This window comes from Humulus lupulus, chromosome 6 (genome assembly GCF_963169125.1).
Source record: "Humulus lupulus chromosome 6, drHumLupu1.1, whole genome shotgun sequence".
NCBI lineage: Eukaryota > Viridiplantae > Streptophyta > Magnoliopsida > Rosales > Cannabaceae > Humulus > Humulus lupulus.
Genome location: NC_084798.1, coordinates 113927522 through 113951845, shown reverse-complemented (window position 1 = coordinate 113951845; position 24324 = coordinate 113927522). Strand labels below are relative to the sequence as shown.

Below are 24324 nucleotides of genomic sequence, written 5' to 3'. Positions count from 1 at the left end.
TGAATGATTGGAGTTCCGATGATGGATTATGAGAGAATTATTACCCTGTCATCATAGCCTAATTGCCGAGTCATTGGTTGTAGATTGACTTGAATAGTTATGCGTTCAAGGAAATCCACACGACAAGCCGGCAGGTCTGGGGCTAGAGAGGATGACCAGGGCCCGACCCCTCCGCCAGTCCCTGAGAACTGGCAGCAGTTAATGGCAAAAATGCAAGCTAGGCTTCAGAGCCAAGACGAACAGATCTGAATTCTGCAGCAGGCTCCATCTGGGAGTGTTGCCCCTGCTGTGCCACCGGCAATAGTACCTGTGGTACAGCCAGTTGATGTTGGGAACAAAATGGAACCGTTGTATGAGCGATTCAGGAAGCAACAACCCCCGATCTTTGAGGGTGGACCTGATCCACTGAAGGCTGAGCAGTGGATGACTTTGATCACTACCATTCTTGATTTTATGAGAGTGGAAGGACATGACAGGGTGGACTGTGCCACCTATATGCTGAGGGATGATGCCCGAATCTAGTGGGAGGTGGCATCACAGACTAGAGAGGTTGCTACATTGACTTGGGAAGGGTTTAAGGATTTGTTCAATCAGAAGTATTATAACGTTGCCATCAAGGCAGCGAAAGTGAATCAGTTCGTGGGGCTGGTTCAGGGCAGTATGACAGTTACAGAATATGCCTTGAAGTTCGACAGACTTGCAAAGTTCGCACCAGATCTTGTGCCTACTGATGTAGCCAGGCAGGACAGATTTGTCAGAGGGCTGAATGTTATGATAGCCTGAGATGTAAGAATTACCACAGTTCCTGGAGTGACTACTTACGCCCAGGCTGTGGAGAGGGCTCTGACCGCTGAGGAAGCGGAGAATAGGATATGGAGGGATAGTGCAGCAAGAAGGGAGGGCCGTAGGGCAGTGCCTCCATACTCTGGGTCTAGTAGGGGCGGAGGCCCCAGTGATTTTAAGAGGAAGACTCCTGATACTCCATTCGCTCCTAGGTTTGATAGGGGAGGTCGGGGTACTCAGGGTGGCCGTCAGGGAGGCGGAGATTCATGGAGGACTTATCCAGAGTGCACGAGGTGCAGGAGACGCCATCCGGGCGAGTGTCGGGCTAAGGCCTGCTATGTGTGTGGGGTGGTGGGACACCTCAGGAAGGATTTCCCGACAGTGAAGAAGGGAGAGACAGGAAAGGTGGACAGCTTGACTCCAGCTCGAGTGTTCACCCTGACGCAGGCGGAGGCCGAGGCTAGTCCCTCGGTAGTGACAGGTCAACTTTCTAGTGCTGGCACTCCCTTTACTGTTTTGATTGATTCTGGTGCTACGCATTCATTTGTATCTGATAGGGTGATTGATAGACTGTGTAGGCCTAGTGAGTATAGTGCTTCAGGGTTTGGGACTATATTGCCTACAGGAGAACTGGTAGTATCTAGGAGGTGGATTAGAGCACTGCCAGTGTTAGTTGATGGTAGGGAGTTATCAGTAGACTTGATTGAGTTGAGTATGGGGGACTTTGATATGATTCTAGGTATGGATTGGCTGGTTAGATATGGAGCTACCATTGACTGTAGGAAGAAGATGGTAACCTTTGAGCCAGAGGGCGAGGATCCCTTTGTTTTTGTGGGAGCGGTGCATGGACCCCGCGTACCCAGGATATCTGCATTGAGGGCCAGAGATCTATTACAGAGTGGATGTATAGGCTTCTTGGCTAGTGTGGTGGATACCACCAAAGTTTCACAAGTTGGATCGAAGGACAACAGATTGGTTTGTGAGTTCTTGGATGTGTTTCCTGAGGATTTGCCTGGGTTGCCGCCGCGTAGAGAGATTGAGTTTGTTATTGAGCTGGCACCGGGGACAGAGTCAGTGTCGAGGGCACCATATAGGATGGCACCGGCGAAACTGAAAGAGTTAAAGATACAGCTGCAGGAGCTTTTGGATTTGGGGTTTATCAGACCTAGCTACTCGCCATGGGGTGCTCCAGTTTTGTTTGTTAAGAAGAAGGATGGGACTTTGAGGATGTGTATTGACTATCGAGAATTGAACAAGTTAACAATTAAGAATAAGTATCCCCTTCCAAGGATTGATGACTTGTTCGATCAACTGCAGGGTAAGACGGTGTTCTCAAAGATTGATCTTCGATCTGGTTATCACCAGCTGAGGATCAAGGATGAGGACATACCTAGGACGGCCTTCCGGACACGATATGGGCATTATGAGTTCTTCGTCATGTCTTTTGGTTTGACCAACGCCCCAGCAACCTTTATGGATTTAATGAACAGGGTGTTCAAGGATTTCCTGGACCAGTTTGTTATAGTTTTCATCGATGACATCCTGGTGTATTCCAGTTCAGAGACAGAGCACGAGTTTCATCTTCGGCAGGTTCTTCAGAGGTTGAGAGAACACCAGTTGTATGCTAAGTTTAAGAAGTGTGAGTTCTGGTTACCTGAAGTGACATTCCTTGGACACATTGTAGGTGCAGATGGGATTAAGGTCAATCCGTCTAAGATAGAGGCAGTTAGGGATTGGCCGAGGCCAAGGAATGCCTCAGAGGTGCGGAGTTTTCTGGGATTAGCAGGGTACTACAGGCGGTTTGTAGAGGGCTTCTCGAAGATAGCAGCACCCATGACAGAATTGACAAGAAAGAACCTGAAGTTTATCTGGTCAGACAAGTGTGAAGACAGTTTTCAGGAGTTGAAGCGACAACTTATTACAGCGCCAGTGTTGAGTCTTCCTTCGGGGGAAGGGAAGTTTGTGGTATACTGTGATGCGTCGAGGTTGGGCTTAGGCTGTGTGTTGATGCAGAATGAGAAGGTTATAGCTTATGAATCGCGACAGCTAAAGGAGTATGAGCAGCGGTATCCTACTCATGACCTGGAGCTGGCAGCAGTGGTCTTTGCCTTGAAGATTTGGCGGCATTATCTTTATGGGGAGAAGTGCGAGGCATATACTGACCATAAGAGCCTGAAATATTTCTTTACACAAAAGGACCTGAATATGAGACAGAGGCGTTGGCTGGAGCTAGTAAAGGATTATGATTGTGATATTCTTTACCATCTAGGGAAAGCCAATGTGGTGGCTGATGCATTGAGCCGCAGAGGTCCTGGTCAGTTGTATAGTGTTGTTCAGATCTCGAGAGAGTTGGCTGATGAGATGGTTAGAGCAGGGATAGAGTTGGTGGTAGGCCGGTTGGCTAATATTACTCTGCAGTCGACCCTGCTAGAACGGATCAGAGAGGGGCAGTTGATAGATGCTCAGTTACAGAGGGTTAGAGAGGATGTCTTGGCGGGAATAGCTAAGGACTATTCTGTTTCTGAGGTTGGTTAGCTTCGGTATCAGGGACGGATTTGTGTTCCAGCTGATGAGGGGATCAGATGGGAGATATTAGATGAGTCTCACACGACGCCGTACTCACTTCATCCGGGTACCACGAAGATGTATCAGGATCTACGGACTTTGTATTGGTGGCCCGGGATGAAGAAGGATGTGGTAGAGTACGTTGTCCGATGCTTAACCTGTCAGCAGGTGAAAGTTGAGCATCAGCGACCAGCAGGGTTGCTTCAGCCATTGGGTATTCCTGAATGGAAATGGGAGGACATTACCATGGACTTTGTGGGAGGCTTACCCAGGACCGTAGGACTTCACGACTCGGTGTGGGTGATAGTGGATAGATACACCAAGTCAGCCCATTTCCTTCCAGTGAGGTCGACATATACTGCGGATCAGTATGCTGAGCTATATGTGACGGAGATCGTACGTCTCCATGGGGTCCCTAAGTCTATAGTGTTAGACCGGGATCCTATCTTCACTTCCAAGTTTTGGGGTGGTTTGCAGAAAGCTTTGGGAACTCAGTTGAAGTTCAGTACAGCCTTTCATCCTCAGACTGATGGACAGTCTGAGAAGACGATCCAGGGGTTGGAAGATATGCTCAGAGCTTGTGTGATTGATTTTGAGGGTTCGTGGAGTAAGTACCTTCCGTTGATTGAATTCTCGTACAATAATAGTTATCAGTCAACGATCGGAGTGGCTCCCTATGAGATGCTATATGGGAGGAAGTGTAGATCACCCATTCATTGGGATGAGATGGGTGAGAGGAGGTACTTGGGGCCAGATATGGTTCAGAAGACGAGTGAGGCCATAGAGAAGATCCGGGCTAGGATGCTCGCATCTCAGAATAGGCAGAAGAGCTACGCTGATCCTAAGCGTAGAGACGTGGAGTTTCAGGTTAGTGACCACGTCTTTCTTTGAGTTTCACCTCTGCAAGGGGTGAGGAGGTTTGGTAAGAAGGGCAAGCTAAGCCCTAGATTCATTGGACCATTCGAGATCCTGGAAAGGATTGGTCAGGTGGCTTACAGGTTAGCTTTACTGCCATCGTTGTCTGGAGTTCATGACGTGTTTCATGTCTCCATGCTTCGGAAGTATGTCTCAGATTTGACTCATGTGTTGAGGCATGAAGATCTGGAGTTACAGGCAGATTTGGCTTATGAAGAGCAACCAATTCAGATCTTGGACAGAAAAGATAAGGTGTTGCGAAATAAGACGATTCCTTTGGTTAAAGTGCTGTGGAGGAATAGTAAGGTCGAGGAGGCGACCTGGGAGCTTGAGACAGCTATGCGGGATCAGTATCCGGAGTTGTTCAGGTAAATTTCGAGGACGAAATTCTCATTAGGAGGGGATAGTTGTAACGACCCAAATTCACTAATTAGGCTTAAGGGCCTTGATTAGTGTGTCTGGAGGGCGTAATGGAGATTATGTGTGATTTTAATGATTTACATGCATGGTTATGATTTAAAGCATGTTATATGACTATGTGTATTATGTTACGTGATAATTGTGCTATGTGATTTGTACCGCGTGTGTGTGGTGGTATCAATGTGATGCACGTGCCGAGACAGTTCTAGAAAGCTAGATAATGGTAACTGGTGATTTGGTAACTTGTGTAACTGTTGGTAACCATAGAGAGTAACAGGTTTTGCTGGAAAGTGGTAGAATTGTAAGGTTAGTAAAAGAACAAGTGTGCCCTTGAGGTTTAGTTAGGAAGGGATATTTGAGGAGGGCTAAAATGGTCTTTTGGCAGTGGTATAGATGTCTTTGGCTGAGGGAAAAGGATATACACGATTCTTTTATGCTAAGTATAACTGAAGTTAGGACTTGGAAGGCTAGAAAGATCAAGAAGGAAAGGGAGAATCAAGAACCTAGAAAGCAAAGTGGAGGAGAAGTTGAACTGTGATCTTTGAGGCTAGTAAAGGGCTTAAGGGTGTGGAATCAAGCATATATCAAGGTTTATACTGAGGTAAGGACTTGGTCCCTGTTTTGTTAAGTTCTGAATTTGGTTTTTGAAAGAATTAAAAGATAGCCATGGCTTGTCTTGCATGGAATTCAGCTGGTTTGTTAAGGTGGAATTTAGCTCAAAGCTTGGATTGGAGGAAGCTCAAGTTGAATTTCTGATTGAGGTAAGGGTATTAAATATGTTTGCAATCTCGTAGCGGTTATGGTTTAAGGATTTAGAGGTCTGGTTTGTACTTTACTCAAGTTTTGGTTTAAGTGTTTGAATCTGAAACTTAAGTGTGAATTCTGAGAATAGTTGTGTAAGTGAGTTAGATTATGATGTTTATAGGTTGAGGTATGGTCTATTTGGGGTTTTGAGTTGGTTTTGGGGCTTAGGTAGGAGTTTGGGGTGATTTGGAATGATTTGGGTTCGGGAAAACGCAGGGGGAAAACCCAGATTTATGGGCTCGCGAAGGAGCGCCGCGGCGCAAGGCTATTTTTGGGCAGAGTAGGTTCTCTGACTTGCTGGGCACCGCGGCTCAAACTTGCTGGGCGCCGCGGCCCTACGCAGCTGCGCCGCGGCGCTAGGCCAATTTCAGGACATGGGATTTTGCAATTTTGAGCCTTTGCTCCGGGGGTTCGGGGGATGTCTTCGGGGCATTGTTTTAGGGATTTGGGGTATTTCGAGAGTGTGGGATTGGTTCCGGGAAGTAGTTTTGGGATTGATTAGTGACAAAGGATGTTTCATTTGTGTTGTGACTAGGTCTTTGGAGAGGCTCGGGGTAGAGGATCGTGCTCGCGGCTTCGTGGCATCGAAAACTAGTAAATTGAAAGGTAAGAAAACTGCACCCGGTTGTATGATTGTGATGGGACTAAGTGCTCCTGAAAGATATATCGTGTCAACGTTGGTATTACGCCATGGGACATGTAAAAATGGTCTAAGAGTGCCGTACATGATTTTAGCGCACAGGGCGCGAATTGGCCACTGGGAGCCAAGAACAACCGGATAACGAAGGGAGCGGCCTGAGGACGCTGGCCCTGGTTATCGTTTGTGAATTGTGAATATTGTTATGAACTTAAATGCCTAGTATGTGGATTACTTGATTATACTGACTGATGATATATCTGAGTATATGTGATGCAATGTGAGATGTTGACTTGTCTGTTAATTGTTCATGCTCCGTTGTTGTTGTGTTTTCTTGCTGGGCCTTGGCTCACGGGTGCTACGTGGTGCAGGTAAAGGCAAGGGCAAACTGGACCAAGCCTGAGGTGGAGAGCTCCGAGGTGAAATGTACATAGCCGGTTGTTCGATCACCATGGTCGAGGAGTGAGTCAGGATAGGGATCTACCTAACTGCTCGTTTTGCCTTAGTATGGCTGGTTAATGTATTTGAACCTTGTAACTTTTGTAAACGGCCTTTAAACTGATATTTTTGGGATCCCGTGTAAGTAAACAATGTTTTATTTAATGCAAATGTGGCTTTTGAAACCAAAACGCTTTCAACCCTAGTTCCTTAATAGTTTCAATAACATGATTTTATTTAAATGACTTGGTTAGCAAGTCTGGCACTTTATAAACATACAGTGTAACGGTCTTGGCTACCCAGGGCGTTACATTCTTGGTTGTTATGGTTGCGAGAGGCTCGGATTCGACCCATTTAGTGAAGTAGTCAACAGCAACAACAGCATACTTGACGCCGCCCTTTCCTGTGGGCAAAGATCTGATTAGATCTATGCCCCAAACTGCAAATGGCCACGGACTTTGCATCTGTTTAAGCTCATTAGGGGTTGCTCGTGGGATTTTGGAGAACCTCTGGCACTTGTCGCACTTTCGAATAAACTCCATCGAGTCTTCATTCATCGTGGGCCAGAAGTATCCTTGCCTTAGTATCTTTTTTGACAAGATTTGCCCCCCCAGCGTGGTCTCCACAAAAGCCTTCGTGTACCTCTTTCATCAATTCTTTGGCCTTTTCTTTTGAAACACATCTGAGGATTGGCATTGAGTATCCCCTTCGGTACAAGATTCCATCGACCAAGATATATCTAGCAGCCTGTCGCTGAAGGGTCCTAGCTTTGTTTCTGTCCGTTGGTAACACGTCTTGCGTCAGATACTCAATATATGGTGCCATCCATGTATCCGCCATCTGGATCACCATAGCGGCCTCCTCTCCTTGGATGCTTGGCATTAATAGCCACTCAACCGGCACTATATTCAGAGTATCAACATCCTTCGCACTTGCTAATTTGGCCAAAGCATGAGCATTGGAATTCTGGTCGTGAGGTACTTGTTGGAAGCTGTATTTGTTGAACTGAGCCAATAGATCTCTTATTTTGTTTAGATAGGCAACCATCTTTAAACCTCGTGCCTAGTATACTCCCATGACTTGATTCACCACCAGCTGAGAATCACTGTAGATGTCAAGCACTTTTATATTCATGTCCCTGGCTAACCGCAACCCAGCGAGCAATGCTTCATACTCGGCCTCGTTGTTAGAAGCAGTGAAGTCAAATCTGATTGCACAGTGAAATCGAAGCCCTTCCGGGGTTATCAATATCACTCCTGCTCTAGCATGGCACTCGTTAGAAGAACCATCTATAAATCATTTCCACGAGGGGGCTTGGCTTTGACACTCAGGCTCATTAGGCTCTTCATTCCGGTCGCTATCTTTAAGCTCAGCGAATTCTGCAATGAAGTCAACCAGAGCTTTCCCTTTTATCGCTGCTCGCGGCAAGTAAGATATATCGAACTGCCCAAGTTCGACTGGCCACTTTAGCAATCTACCCGCAGCCTCTAGTTTTTGCAGGACTTGTCGTAGAGGCTAGTCGATAAGAACCGTGATTGGGTGAGCTTGAAAGTAAGGCCACAGCTTCTTGGAGGCCAAAATTAGGCAATAGGCTAGCTTCTCGATGGGTGGGTACCGTTGTTCTGCTCCAATTATCCTTTTGCTTACATAGTAAACGGCCTTCTGCACGCCTTCTTCCTCCCTTACTAAAACGACACTAGCAGCATATTCTGTGATCGCCAGGTAGATGAACAAAGTTTCTTTATCGACCGGCTTTGACAGGATGGGTGGTTGCGCCATATGAGTTTTTAATGCTTGAAAGGCCTGCTCGCACTTCTCCATCCACTCAAACTTTTTGTTGCCTCTAAGTAGATTAAAAAATGGAACGCACTTATCTGTTGACTTCGAGATGAATCTACTAAGAGTGGCAATTCTTCCAGTTAAACTTTGAACATCTTTAATCTTCGCTGGAGATTTCATATCGATCAGGGCCTTAATCTTCTCGGGATTGGCTTCAATTCCTCTCGAGTTAACTATGAATCCTAAGAACTTCCCTGATCTTACTCCGAAAGAGCATTTAAGGGGATTCAGCTTCATCTTATATTTGTTCAAGATGTTGAAGCACTCTTGCAAATCCTTGTTTGTGTCGATCAGTTCCTTAAACATGTGGTTGACTAGTCGTTGGTAATCCGCACCAGCATTTTTCAAACCGAAGGGCATTACTTTGTAACAGTAAAGCCATGTATCAGTCCGAAAGCTAGTGTGATCCTCATCAGGGGGATGCATGCTAATATGATTATACCCAGAGTATGCATACACGAATGAGAGAATCTCATGCCCTGCAGTGGCATCGACCAGCTGGTCGATTCTAGGGAGTGGGAAACAATCTTTGGGGCAGGCTTTATTTAGGTCTGTAAAATCCACGCATGTACGCCATTTTCCATTCGGCTTGGGAACTAGCACGGGATTAGAGACCCACGATGGATAAAACGCCACCCTGATGAACCCATTCTCCTTCAGCTTCTCGACTTCTTCTTTTAAGGCCCTTGATCTATCTTTCTCGAGCAGCCTTCTTTTTTGTTGCACTGGTGGAAAACTCTTGTCGATGTTTAGGACATGGCTGATGACTGCAGGGTCTATCCCAACCATGTCTTTGTGTGACCAGGCAAAGACTTCCTGGTTCCTCCTTAAAAACTCCACCAGTGCTTGTTTTGTTGTTGTCTCTAAGTTTTTACCGACTTTCACAACCCTAGTCGGATTTTCTTCATCGAGTTGGACCTCTTCAAGTTCCTCGATGGGTCCAATTTCTTCCTCAAAATCCCCAAAGCGAGGATCTAAATCCCTATCCTCCTTTGGGCAACGCTCTATTTGGTGACATTATCACCCGAGTGGGGCTGAGCATCAGATGCCACCTGCAACTCTTTCCCATGAACATCTCTCGATACACCCTTCTTCGCCTTGGTGATCGAGGCGTTACTCCCTCGCTTCCCGCTAATTTCCCAATACGCAACCTATCCCTGCGTCTGTTGGGAATTTCATGGTGAGGTGTCATATCGAGGTGACAGCTCGTAGGTCGACCAAAATTGGTCTCCCAATCATAGCATTGTATGCTGAAGGAAAATCAACTACTATAAAAGTAGTGGGTAATGTCCTATTAGTAGGTGCAGTACCTGCTATAACTGGAAGCCTAATCGACCCTGTTGGGGCGAGCCCTTCACCGGAAAAACCATAAATGGTTTGGTTGCATGGCTCTAGGTCTTTGATGGACAGCTTCATTCTTTCCAGTGAAGACTTGTATAGGATGTTAACCGAACTCCCTGTGTCGACCAACACCCTTTTCACCATCATGTTGGCAATTTGTACATCTACGACCAGCAGATCGGAGTGTGGGAATCATACGTGCTGGGCATCGTCATCAGAGAAAGTTATCAATTCCTCCTCTGTACAAGCCTTTTTTGGTGCTCGATCTTCCACACTCATCATCTCGATGTCCTGGTCGTGGCGTAGGGTTCAAGCGTATCGTTCCCTTGCCTTCTCACTGTCTCCTGCAAGATGTGGGCCTCCGCAGATGGTGAGTAAAGTGTCTGCCACAGGAGTTGGCTGTAGAGGTGGCGAGTGTTGGAGTGCAGGCGCCTGCTCGTTTCCACCTTGAGCCTCTCGCTGATACCCTCCTGCGGCTTGCACATATCTTCTCAAATGTCCCTGCCTGATCAGGAACTCACTCTCGTCTTTCAACTGGTTACATTCATTGGTGTCGGGCCCGTAGTCGCTGTGAAAACGTGGTATCTCTCTTGGAGATATATTTCCTTATAGCTGCAGGTCGTTTGTAAGGCACGCTTGAGCTGGTCGCCTGGTAGACTTCAGCTCGACTTTCGACAACAGCCGTGTAGTTGGTGAATCTTGGCTCGTATTGATTGCCTTTGGGGCGTTTACTCTTGGAAGTTGAGGGTTCATTGTTCGCCTGTTTTCCACCATTCCTACCATTGTCATTCCCATTGCCTTTGCCGTTGCCATTGGCCTTTTCAAAACCATTGTCGGCTTTTGCGGGTTCTTCCTTGGGTCCCTTGTCTTTTGTCGGTGATTTCTCTTCGTTGGCAATCACGTCTTTGAGCTTGATATATCGATCAGCCCGATCCAAGAAATCTTGGGTACTTTTAACCCCATGCTTTCTGAGGCTACTCCAGAGGGGCGAATGGCGCCTTATCCCAGCAGTTAGGGCCATCATCTTACCTTCATCGCCCACTGTCTTGGCTCCAGCCGCTGCTCGCATGAAGCGTTGGACATATTCTTCCAAGGGCTCTCCCTTCTTCTGACGTATCTTGACCAGTTGGTTGGCCTCTATGGGGTGTACATGACCCACATCGAACTGTCCATAAAATTCCTTGACGAACATTTCCCAAGATACTATACTAGTAGGAGGGAAATTGAAGAACCACTCCTAAGCAGTGTCAGATAGTGTCGCAGGGAAGATCTGGCAGCGGGCGTCTTCCGACACTTTTTATATGTCCATTTGTATCTCAAACTTATTAACATGAGATATTGGGTCTCCGTACCGGTCGAAGTTCAGCAATGTAGGCATCTTGAACTTACTCGGTGTTTCAGCCGAGGTAATCCTTTGTATAAAGGGGGTGCCCCTCCTCCTATCGTACTCGATATGGGATGTTCGTCCCCCGAACAGTTGTTGTACCGCCTGGTTCAGGGCACCAATCTGAGCCTGAACTGCTTCTGGGATTGCTAGGGCCACCGGTGCTGAGGGAGCGTACTCGTCGTGTCTCTCACGGCGGTCATTGAGTACGTCCCTCAGATCATTATCTCTTCATCTCTGCTCGCTAGCTCCTAGCCGACTAAAGACGTTCGGCTACCTGGGTTGCCCCCCAGCGTTGTGGCTAGCTGGCCTATTTTCTCTAGGTGGGGGGCTCTTGCCTCCACCCCTTTCTTCATTCCTTCGGCCGGCATTTCCTCTGCCGGAATCAGCTTCGTTATAGTCATGGTCATCTCTGAAGTGTGGCTGACTACAACGTGACCTGCTGTTCACGCTATTTCCTCCTCGGGCTGGCATTTCCCGAGCGTTAGGGGGAGGCCTGCGCTGGTCATTGGGTCCCCGTGCATTGTTATGCCGTGGCGGGCCCCTGACCGCAGAGCCTAATTCGATGTTCCTCCTGTTGGCAGAAGGACGCTGCCCCCTGCTCAGTGGATTTGGCTCTTCGTCCCCTGGGCGTCTAGGGCTACAGGGTGGCTGCCCTGCCCTATTCTACCTCGGGCGCTGGGGATTGCCTCGACCAGCCTGGGTTGGAGGCTGTTGCTCAGGATCCCTAGGCGGGACCTCATCCTGAGCCATAGGCGGCTGCTCTGGCCTTTGAGGGCTTGCTGGCTGGAGCGGAGGGCTTGGATTGGGACCTCTTTGAGGTAGTGCACTTGATGGCTGATTTGGCTGGGAGGCTGGCACAGCCTGACTCCTAGCTAATTGAATGGCTGCTTCAAGGGCGGCCATGGCGCCCCTCTGCCGACGATCCATTTCCACCTGTCGCTCACTCAGCTCTTGGCGTTGGCGCTATATTTCTCTTTGTTGCAACGCCATCGTCTCTACAACATTCTCCTGGTTGGCCCTCAGATTAGCCAACTCATCTTACAACACTCCTAGCGTTTCCCTCAATGTTTCAGAATCCAATTCCTCCTCATCAAACTCCAAATGTGGTTCATTCTCAGCCATATTTGGGGGAGGAGGTTGGGACGGTGCAACGCTAGCAGCCTGTCTAGTCTTCTTGGATGTTTTCGCCATTAGATTTTTGCACATTTTTTTGTCAAACTCTCAATGAAAGCACCAGAATGTTGACCCGTGATTTGGCCAACGACACGGGGTCAAATATACGACAAAGGATAAAACAACAAATAAGAAAGATGATCTAATGGAAGAGAAGAAAACACCAAAGATTTATAGTGGTTCGACCCCAGAAGATGGTAATGACCTACGTCCACTTAGTGCTATTATTAAGATTGAATCTCAAAGCAGTGATCAAAGAACTAGGGTTCTTGAGTTTCACCAACTTTTGAAGAAATACAATAAAGCGGTGGATAATTGCACTATAGCTCTCTCTTTTTCTCTGTCTTAGCAAAAAGATTCAGGGATCAAAAGTCCCTTCCTTGAGCTATTTCATGTATATTTATAGGCTCAAGGAGGGTTACATATGTCAACGTGCCCTATCTTCCCTTAATAATCGCGTATCAAGATAATCATGAAGAAATATTCAATGGAGTAATTATAAGATTACAGCTTAAGAAGGAAATAAATCAGGTTATACGACCAACCTGATCGTATCAAAAATTAACCCTGACAAAGCGGTGTGCTTCTGGCCGATAGTCGAGCAGTACTTCTGCTACGTGTCCACCACGTGTGAGAAATCCTTGCCACATCATCTATAGCCATTTTTAGGGTAAATAATAACGACACACAATTTGACAGTGATCTATTCACTGATTTTTGCGAGAGGCACGGGATTATCAAGAGTTTTTCATCAGTAGCTCATCCGCAAGAAAACGGAAAGGTTGAAGGTGTCAACAAGACCCTGAAGGACACCCTGAAGAAAAGGCTTGAAGAAGCAAAGAGGGCACGGCCAGAACAACTCATTTGGTCATATAGAACATCCCATCGAACAGCAGCAGGCCATACTCCATTTTCTCTGGCCTATGGATATGAAGCCATGTTGCATGTTGAGTTAGACCCCCCATCACATCGAAGGTTGGCATACGATCAGAGTACTAACGATTAGTTATTGATGGAGTCATTGGATATGTTCGATGAAAGGCATGAGCAAGCTCAACTTCAAGTGGCAGCTTATCAGCAAAAGGTGGCTCAATATTTAAACTCTAAAGTACAAGAAAGAAAGTTTAACGTAGGAGATTTAGTACTTAGAAGAGTTTTTCTTAACACACGTGATCAAGCTGCCAGAGTGCTTGGACCTAACTAGGAGGGTCCGTATCAGATTGAAGAAGTCCTCCAACCAGGCACATATAAACTTGCTCGCTTAAATGGAGTTCTCATTCCTCGCTATTGGAATGGAGAACACTTGTGCAAGTATTATCAGTAAACAGTTCTTTTTAAAGAACTAGCTTGTATTAATTTCACTTTTTACAAGTTTATGAATAAGGGCTGGTTCATTAAATGACTGGTCGCTTACAAGTGTAAGATCAATTTTTGATCACTCGTACAGACATGATTTTGTCCATTTATTATGAGAAATAAAAAGAACTATGTGCAGCCAGTTATTCTTGCCAATTATTGTATTTAATACAATTATTTGCTCATTACGTGTGTTGTTTTGCTATATTATCGTTTTAATTACTAGGGCACAAACAGTATTGTTCGAACAGGTCTTGGTCATGACAGATGATCGAGGACTTTGAGCTCCTCAATCACTTAGGGGGCATATAAGGTACTAAGCAAGCAAAGCATATCAACAAGCATATGTAAACACACGAGAAAAATAAGGGAAAGCATACTACAACACTTAGAGTATTTTTCAAAAAGTTTGGATTTTGTAAGATGGAAACAAAGTGCTATGCTAGGTTCGGTCATGCGAGCAGATGTTATAATAAATAGCAAATATTATAATATTAGAGTGAAATGTTTTACACCACGAGCAGTTGCTGCTCAGATGTAACTAGTAATTAAAAGGAAGCTGCCCTACGCAGCAAAAATTGTCTTGACATCATGAACCGTGGTTCGTATGTCCCAGTTACAAATAAAAAAATAAATAAAAATTATTGAGCAGTAGAAGCAGTGGGAGGTTCTTGTTGGGATTGCTGGTCGACTGTAGTCCCAGCATCCTCTTCGGCACCTTCGACGCCTGTCGCCAAAGAGATCTCAGGAGATTCCTGAGCCTTCTTCTCTTCTTCCAGGCGAGCAGTGCACTTTGCTAGTTCAACCTGCTTGATATGCTCTGGGAGGTAGTCAAAGTTTTCCCCTGGGTTGCTCTTCCAGAACAGGTAGAAGCATTTGAACGCCGCTCCCTTGAACTTCTCCAGGTTGCAAGCGTTGGTTTCCTCTAGCAGTTTAACGCGCTCCTCCTGCTCGGAAGTTTCCTTCCGGCTGGGCGCCAGGTCATCTTGAATTTTGGAGGCCTCTTTAAAATTCATCACCGAAGCCTCCTTATATTTCTCCTTGGTAGCAGTGATTTTAACCACTGCCTCCTGGCTCCTCCTCAGCTCCTCACTCAAGCTAGCATTTTTTCTCCTCGGCCGCTTTCAGCTGCTCGACATATCTAACCTCAACCGCCTTGACCTCCTCAGCAAATTTGGCCTCGAACTCCTCAGCTCGGCGGCAGCCATGCCCCATTGTGAGGATACTTTGTGAACAAAAAAATAATAGTAAACCAGTCAGGGGCAATGAGAGAAAGTATTGTTCAATTAGAGAAAGGAGAAAAACTTAAGCTGAGAATTTCAGACAAGTCGCGGCTAATGACCTGGTTGTGCGGTAGCAGAGGAAGGTGTGAGAAGGCTATGACGATGCTTTGAAAGCCTTTGTAGCTTCTCATGAGTAGCGTTGTAGGCGCCACTCAGCAGGTCGTTGATTGAAGGTTACCTTGCCTGCTTGGGAGGAAGGCTATTACGAGGAGGAGGAGGAGGAGGTGACGTATTCCTAGAAGGAGTGGGCTCAGCAGGAGGTGCTGGAGGTTCCTCTGCTCGGGCCTTCTTGTTGGAGGGTTCGCTGTTGCCCTCCCCCGGATGTTGCCTGCTCGCTCTCTTTTTGCTTGGAGGAGAATCAATGCCAGTGTATATGTCAAAAGCTTCTCCAAAAGGCATGAATGCAGGATGGAAACAAACGATTAGACAATATAATTTAAAAGAGCAAGGAAATAAGGAGAAAGGAAATTCTAAGTAATATACCCGACCTATTATTACTGGTCGATACATTATTTATAGAACTAATGCTACACTCACTCTCTGCCTCGAAGAAGTCTGAATTTAAATTACTGATCTTAAATCTAAAGTTGCCATCCCTGTCAAATAAGTGACAAGGGATGGGCAAGTTATCTAAAATTGAGAAGTCAGTACCGTTCTCGTCGGAAGACCTGAGTACGGGTTCGGTGTACTCCAGAAGTTTTTGCTTGCCATTCCCATGTTAGGCAGGGGTAGCAGCAGCCTGAGGGTGGCTGGAGGGTTCCCGGATGGTCACTCATGTTTCCCATCGTCTAGGGGGTTGTGACACATCCTGTTGCTGCTCAGAGATTCCCCCTCCAGTAGCACTCCCTACGGTGGACTCCCTCACTTCCTAGGAGGTGCCAAAAGTCCGACCAGCCTCAAATTGCTTTCTGTGACCAGCTCCTTGACGCTCTTCTTGATATTCGTCAAGCTGGCCAGGGCTGCGGCCCTTATCTCCATCTCTGGAGTGGGTTCTGGTCGATACCATGGACCTAGACGTAACATCAAGGTTCTAAGGACGAAGAAGAAAAACAAACTAGTAGAAAATAAACGACTAGTGATTGAGAAATTTACCTCCTCGAGTGAAGGCTAGGTTATCGGCGACCAGGTCCATTGTAAGGAAGTACTCCTGGAAGTACTTTCCTACGTTGGATTTGTAGGTGATGTCGCTCAAAAATGTACGAGCAGACTCTTGATGGTGGAAATGGAAAAACCCCGTGTTGTTGTGGTTGGGGTTGGACTTGAGATCGAACATGTAGTTGATCTTGTGCGGTGTAGGCACAGGCCATTTTTTATGGTTGTAAAGGATATAGAGTGTTGATAGTACTCTATATTCGTTAAGGGTAATTTGAAAAGGGGCGACCTCGAAGTAATTGGCCACCCCTTGAAAAAATCTATGCAGGGGCAAGATTGCCCCTGCCTTAATGTGGTACCTCGACCAGGCGCTGAAGGCGCCTCCAGGCACGTTTGCCCTCTGGTCGGGTGAAGGTTTGACTAGGGTGATCCCAGGAAGACCATACTTCTTGAGATAATTATTCACCATCCTGGCCGATATGACGCTAGGAGGCGCAACGTACCAGTAAACGTCTAGCCTAAGGCCGTCGCGAGGCCGGGCTCTGGGTTGGATTTATAGTGGTGCAACATTTACAGGCTCAGGGTTAGTTGAAGGGTCCTCGGCACGAGGGGCAGGCTGGTTAGAAGGAGAGCTAGTTGTTTTCTTCTTTCTACAGGCAGTGTATTTCACGCGGCCCATGTTAGGTTGACTGGTCGGAGGGTTGGTCAGTGGGTTTTGTTGAGAAGAAGGAAGATCAGAAAAAGGAAGTGACAGTTGCTATTGATCCTCGAACAACAACGCAAGGAGATCGTCATCAATTGGCCTCTCACCTCCCCAATGATCGTGCATTAATATCTGAGAAGAGAAAATGGGAGATGAGAATCTACGGCCAATAGATAGAAGATGAGGAAACGTTGGGATAACGTTGCTCGTGTATAAAAGTTAAGCTTTTATACGACTAGCAGCATCCTAACGTAAACTCTAAAAACATGCGAGAAGTTTGGAAAAACAGATCAAAAAACGGAAGTGGGCAGGAAAAACCCAGATTTTTCCGAAAGCATAAAACTCGAATTTTCACTTCGATTTTGGGCCCTAAAACAGTATTCCTACTCCCACACCGATTTCTAAGCATCACTTAATGTTTTTACTATTTAAAACTCCTATCCTATCATGATTCTATGTATGAGCCCGATTACCCCAAAATATTTTTGCTCAAAAACATTCAAAAACTCACACCAGAAAACTCGTGGAATTAATGTCAGATTGTAAAACAGAGATAAAGGGATCGAGAACTTACTTGGATTGCAGATTGTGTAGAAGTCACGGGTCTTGTTGCTCAGGGTTGGTCGGACATGCCTCGGATCACCGAATTTCTCTTGGTTTCCTTTGATAGTTCTTCTGAGTTATTAAGAGAGGAAGGTTTGGTAAAAGGTAAAAAATGAGAAAAGTGATTTATTTATACTAATTGTGGCACAGTTAAAGAGATAATGATGGGGGTAAGTTTTCGATGTGTGGGAAATCGTGTTAGCCGTCAAAATGTTTTTGGGAAACTGCAACAATCATAATTATTTACTTTTTCGAAAAGGCGCTGACAGACGTGACAGGTCAGATGAAGAGCTGGTCGATTAAGTTTATCTGGTTGCAGTAAAATAAACTTGGGGGGCAAATGTTTACCCAAAAAAGATTTACCTGATGATATGGCAAAATTAACATACACATGGGATGCACGTGACTGTTTAAGTGAGTATGATCAGTTCGACCATCGACCAGAAGAGAATTTACTCAGCAGACGACATATTTTATGGGCGACCAATCTGGTCATAACATTTCAGATATTCTCTACGGATATGTAATTTCGCATTTATGTAATAATTGTGATTTTTATTTTTATTTAGATACGCTTAAGTGAGTATCTAAATAAGTGAGTATGAGATGCACGTGGCCGTTTAAGTGAGTATGATCTGTTCGACCATCAACCAGAAGAGAATTTACTCAGCAGACGGCATATTTTATGGGCGACCAGTCTGGTCGCAACATTTCAGATAATCTCTACGGATATGTAATTTCGCATTTATGTAATAATTGTGATTACTATTTTTATTTAGATACGCTTGTATTAATTGTAATGAAGGCCCATTGTAACGCCCTACTTCCTTAGAGCCGTTACTAAGTGAATTTTTAAGACAAAACAGTGTGCAATGGACTCGCTAACCGAGGTTTTGAAACAAAAGTGTGACTAATTAAAAGTTAAGGCTGTAATCTTTGAAAATGCGTCATTTCATTAAAACTTCTATTATTAAACATTTGGGATCCCAAAATAAGGTTTGAAAACTAATTACATCTTGAAATAAGGTTACAGTTGAGAAATCATAAAATCATAGATTATTACAGCCATTTTCGAATAAACCCCCAACCAAAGCAGTCGGGCAGACCAAACATGTACACGTCGCTTCACGCTCTCCGTACTCATGGTTGGTTGACTCAGTCATTGCCCTTACCTGCAACACAGAGCACCCGTGAGCCGAAGCCCAGCAAGAAAACTCATGCAGAACATAACATATGCAATGTATACAGTTTTATCATAACAGATAATCCACAAATAAATAAGTCAACCATTTAGACTAAGCAAACACATGTATCCACCGGGCCCCGCCCTGATTATAGCATAACACATGAATCCACCGGGCCCCGCCCTGATTATAGCATCCCATGTGCTAGGTGTTACTTTCGGCCCACGGCCGCCCCGGCTTACGCCGTACTCGGCCCTTGCCGCTCATTTCATCATAATCACACATATAGTACATTCGAAATAATCATTCACACACATCATGATTCATTTAAGTTTTAAACATTTGCACATAATACAATCTGGGGCCATGCCCTAACCTCGGGTGTTATAGTTTTCTTACCTTTCCAATCATTAGCTTAGATCACCTGACTCCTTGAGCACGATCCCACCCGAGCCTTAGCGCACACCTAGGCACAAACATAGGTCAAAGTCAACACCGAACCCCAAGTCCGAATACCTAGCCTCGGGACCAATCCCGAGCCCCCGGGAAGTCCCAAATCCCCAAAACAAAGTGGCGGAAACAAGCCCCGAACCCTAGGTCAAAATCCATCATCAAAACTCAAAAATTCCCCTCTGTGAACAGTGCAGCGCTACAGCGCTCTAAAGAGGGCGCTGTAGCGCTACAAGCAGAACACCCCTCCAGAAACAGGGACTAGCGCTACAGCGCCCACTGACTAGCGCTGTAGCGCTAGTTGCAGCCCAGAAATCCCAAAATCGCATTTCTGCGATTTCTTTCACCCAATCTCAAACCAAACTTTCCCCAAATCTTTACCAAACTCAAAATCAAGCTTATGAACACTCTCCATTCATCCCAAGCATCCCAAATCCTCAAATCCCAAGATTATTTATCCCAAATCTCAAAATCTACCATGAACAACCCTAAACCAGAAATTCAAGCAAACCACAAAGTTAAAGTCTTAGAAATCATACCATTGCTGCAAATTTCGACCTTGATTCAACCCTAGGCCTCCTTAGCTTGCTTTCCCTCAAAGCTTGCCCAGAAATCCCTGAGATTCCCATCAATCCAGCTCAAAACACAGCTCAAACCATCAAAACCCTTAAAACCGAAAATCTCTAAAACTTACCTCAAACATTGATGTGTTCTTGCCAAATCTTCAAGTCTAACCCAAGATCCTTGATGCTCAGCCTATCCTCGCTCTCCCTCAAAGCTTTTCCCCAAGAAAAACGGAGAGGAACGGTGCAAGAACGCACAAACCGTTCCTTGAGAAAACCCCCCCTGTTTTCTCTCTTTTCTTTCTTTCCTTCTTCTTTCTTTTCTTTTTCTTTCAGCATTCCCTCTCTCTATAAAGCCTTATAAAAACCTATCTCCAAAAGCCAAATGACCAAAACGCCCTCCCTATAAATTCTAAATCCTTTTGTTCAAGTAGGGCCATTTTAGTCATTCACCCAATTCCCGCTAATCCTCAAGTGTCTCTAATATTTTCCCGTTGCTTCCCAATACCTGATAAATCACCAAATAATTATCCCCCATCATCAAAATAAATCTCAATCTATTTCTCTGAATTCCTGTTCGTACCCCCAGGCTCGCCCCGAGCCGGGTATAAATTCCTGTCATCACTTTCCGCTAGCCTGCCCACTGGGATCGCCTCGAGTCACAAAGCACAGATACATCCACATACCACTGTGGCCTCAACAATCAACACATATCAATGCAGTTATGCCCAACATGGCCAAAATTACAATTATGCCCTTCTAACACGATCCGGGCCTACATGCACACTAACTTACATAGTCATGCATCTCAGATAAACAAATAGTCATATAACATGCTTTAAATCATAACCATGCATTTAAATAATTAGAATCACACATAAATCCCATCATGCCCTCCTGGCACGCTAATCAAGGCCCTTAAGCCTTATTAGCGAATTTGGGTCGTTACACCCATCGACCCATGAAGAACTCCTTGAGCCTTTAAATAAGACTCAATGGGCTCAAGAGATGAGACTTTTTTTGTTTCGGAATTTTGAGAGAGAATTATGATGAAATTAGATGGAGTACCCAGTTTTAGAGGGAGATTTTAATTTCTAGCTACTTTCTAATATTCTTATTTTTATACCCAATATTTCATTAAATCTACCCATTATACCATTTTATTAATCTTTCTCCCACTCAATCCTTCCACTGACCCATCATCTTCCATTTACCAACTCAAATCCTTCCAGTTTTAGAGAGAGAAATTAATAGCAGAGATTTACATGAAGGTGAGTAGGGTTTTTGAGTAAGGCTACTGTGGGAAATGTGGTTATAAATCTAGGTAGTATTAAACTAAATATATTTATTGGCTAATTTTGATTAACTAGTCTTTAAAAGTGGGTATTTTCCAATTTATCCCGAGAATTATAGTGTTTTTATCTACCGAAATTGTATTCATCCCGAGACTTGTGAAACTCGTGAATCCTAGTTCATTGATCACCGCTTTGGAGATTCTACACTAATAAGAACACTAAGTGGATGTAGGTTATTACTATTTTTTTAGGTCAAACTACTATAAATCTTTGTTGTCATTTATCTCTTTATCTTGAATTCATTTTGTTTTTATCGTATTACTTGACTCCGTGTCGTTGACCAAATCAAGGGTCAACAATAGAGTACAAAAAATAATTTATCAAAATATAGGGTCCAATCAGATAATTTGACAGAGAATAAAAGTATAAACCCTTTTAAAATTTGAAGAAAAGGGTATTTTCGTGAAATCAGCATGACCCTGTTCAACCTCGACTCTAGGAAGGAGGCACATACCGAATTATTCAAAGTAGGCAAGAAGAAACTCATTCCGTCTGCAAATTGGGAAAAGATTTAACTTTGATGGAAAACGGAAAAGCTTTATCGGCTATTACATATTCTCTTACGAAACTCAATTTTAATATCGGATCCAATTCTCAATACCCCGTCACCACCACTATTCCCACCTCTCAATTCTCCAGTACATCTCTCTCTCTCTCTATATATATAATATATATATATATATTTATATTTGTATGTATTTGTAATTTTATGTGCTTATCTGTTGTTCTATTTATATTTATATATGATAACAGGAAAAACGTGGGAGAAGAGAAGGCCCCCGAGTTTAGTAAGCTTGTGCCTTGAAATTATTGGAAAGCATTTGGAGGATATAATTCTAGATTTGGATGAAATTGCTGGCAATTTTCCTGCTGACATTAAGGTTTTTTTATTTATTTATTTATTATTATTTATGTTAAACCCTTTTGTATATATTGTCATTTATGGCTTCTTTTCTACTTTAAATGTAGATTTTTCCCCCTTTTCTTTTGGGTATTTAATTTAAGATAAAATTGTTAATTGAAGATACATAAATATTAAGTTTGTGTAAGGAGTAGTAAGAATTAGTTAGTTAAGAGTTGAATGGAAGAGAACTTTGGTTGGTAATGCAAGAATTTGCATCTCAGTTGAGTTCAAAAGTACTTACGACAGATACTCAAACTTAAAATTTATTAGAGGGGTGCTCTGGTTTACCTCCTGCTTCAACCTCTTATTCAATCTTCACCCAAAAATACATGCCGGAATATTTTTCTTCTAATTTTTTTCTATAGCGGTATTCATTATAGTTACGACATTATTCTTGCAAATTTTTGAAAAATTCTGAATAGTTTATGGAACCGAAAATAAGTTTGTATTTTTTCGAATGCGCTTGGTAAACCAAAATTTCAAAAACTTCGTTTTCGGCACTGTAAATTATTGGGAAATTTTTGAAAATTTACAAGAAGGATATCGTAACTACAACAAATACTTTTATGAAGAAAAAAAATTGAAAAGAAAAATACTCCGGCATGTGTTTTTGGTGACAGAGGTTGGCTGAGAGGTTGAAATAGGAGGCTGTTGCTAGTACTCCTCAATTTATTATTGTGACTGGTTTAAAAGAAAGTTCGTTTTTTTTTTGTTGGTATGATTAGTACACTAGCTTTCATTTGATAAGTCTATGTGTTGATGTGTTGTTCAACAAGGGTGGGTTGTAATCGTTGATTCTTATGTGAAGATTATTTTCTGAATGGCAGATGGCAATGGCTGCCATTGCCAGAAGAAGGAAGTTGCTAAACGATGAGGTTATTGTCTCTCTAGCTGATAGTTCCTGGGAGTTTCTTGACATCTCTGGCTCAGATGTTTCAGATATTGGCTTGGCAAAAGTGGCTGAAATCTGCAAGTCTCTACGAGCTGTAGATATAAGGTGTGAAATCTGTTCATCTTTCCAACTGCTTTGTTGAACTTGCGCACTTAATTCAGTCGTGGGTTATGTTTAATTCCGCGACTTTGCGGTTTCAGATGATTAAAATATTTATTTCCTCCTTGTGATTAGCTAATGGTACATAAATTTGACATTAGAATTTTATTGGCTTTGGACTTCAACAATACTAAGACAAGTTTTCTGCAGCCGGTGCAGCAGAATTACAACAGGTGGGGTTTCTAAACTAGTGCAGCATTGTCATTCGTTGGTGACATTAAGATGCGGGTACTCTTTTTCAATCAGAATGTCTTTCGTTTAATTTTTAGTATTCGTTTCTTTGTATGCATCATCTTTGTGTGACATCCTGGATATCTTTGGCTGATTCAATAAGGATTCTTTAGTACATAGTTCGAATTTTTCTTATTTTTTCCTGTCCTTAGGGAGGGAATTGATTAACAAGCATCTTGGAATAACAAAAGTTTTTAAAAGCATTTTAAGAACTGAACTTAACTTATGCTATTTGCTTCTATAATTGTCCGTGGAATTGAATGAGTTAAGGTTATGGTGTTTTGACTAGCATTACAAACCTAATAACAGGATATGAACCAAAGTTAATGTTGCAGAGGGTGCCCGAGAAGTGACTACACTACACGCAGGTGCTTGGGTATATTTAAACCTAAGCTACATGATATGGAAGGAGATTCTTGGGAAGAACATGATACTGCAGAATTTGTTAATGGTGCAGAATCATTACGGTGGCTTGTTTGGGTATGTATGTACTCTTGCACCAATGGAGATGCATAATACGTGTCTGGAAAGATATTTCTTCTGATGTCCAGATATAGATTTTGTTGGTTAATTTTATTGAGCTTTTCTCAAACTGGCTGCACTTTTTTCGCAGCCGAAAATTGACAAAGATACTTTGGAGATGTATGCCACTGAGTGCCCACGGATTGTTGTGAATCCTAAACCATCACCCTTCGGTTTCAGAGGGACCAAAGTTCCCAGGGAAGCATTACCAGACATTGCACTCGATGACCCAATTGTCGAGGATATCAATCCCAAAACATGGGTGTTGCACGGGTCGGTTCCGAATGCTAGGTCTCCTCTTCTCTCAAGTTCGGTAGAGTTGTCCATGGCTGAAAAATTCAGACTTGCGTTTGAGGAAAGGGACAACAGATTGGCTCCTAAACGAGCAAAAAATGCCAGGCAACATCAGCGGCGTGCAGAGAGGGAGTGGACGATGATGGACGCTAGAGCAAAAGCACTTGCCCTGGCCTCACAAGCGAGCAAGTCCTTGCACGGTCGTAGCTAGCCTAGTATAAGTTACTTCATATTTGATTTGGAGGCTTTCCCTAGAGGTGCCTGCAATAAAACATATATATGGTTTCGTACTTTTATAGTTGGGACTTGTGTGCAATTGGTGGTATTCTTTATCCCAACTAGACGCCCTTGTAGGCAGGTATAGTTTTTTTCTTCAATGGAAAATTAGAGTTATACTAATAAAATGACAGATTCATTCAACCAAGTATAAG

At 44.0% G+C, this 24324-nt stretch overlaps 1 protein-coding gene across 2 annotated transcripts; it reads left to right on the top strand.

Annotated features, from left to right (window-relative positions):
• Positions 1-21302: 21302 nt before the first annotated feature.
• LOC133782450 (uncharacterized) lies at positions 21303-24317 on the top strand. Of its 2 annotated transcripts, XM_062221760.1 has the most exons (6): positions 21303-21529; positions 21645-21772; positions 22623-22792; positions 22997-23074; positions 23413-23557; positions 23691-24317. In XM_062221760.1, exons 1-6 carry the CDS (start codon positions 21412-21414, stop codon positions 24102-24104), a joined length of 1053 nt encoding a protein of 350 aa, XP_062077744.1. In that variant the 5' UTR covers positions 21303-21411; the 3' UTR covers positions 24105-24317. The 2 variants fall into 2 exon arrangements, with proteins under 2 accessions (XP_062077744.1, XP_062077745.1); XM_062221761.1 differs by lacking the exon at positions 21303-21529 and having other exon boundaries at positions 22604-22792.
• Positions 24318-24324: the final 7 nt, after the last annotated feature.

Excerpts from the sequence above, each read along its gene's own strand:
- LOC133782450 (XM_062221760.1), top strand. The coding sequence starts at position 21,412 with ATGGAAAACGGAAAAGCTTTATCGGCTATTACATATTCTCTTACGAAA. Across the intron at positions 22,793-22,996 it reads CTACGAGCTGTAGATATAAG|CCGGTGCAGCAGAATTACAA; the intron begins GTGTGAAATCTG and ends AGTTTTCTGCAG. Across the intron at positions 23,558-23,690 it reads CATTACGGTGGCTTGTTTGG|CCGAAAATTGACAAAGATAC; the intron begins GTATGTATGTAC and ends CTTTTTTCGCAG.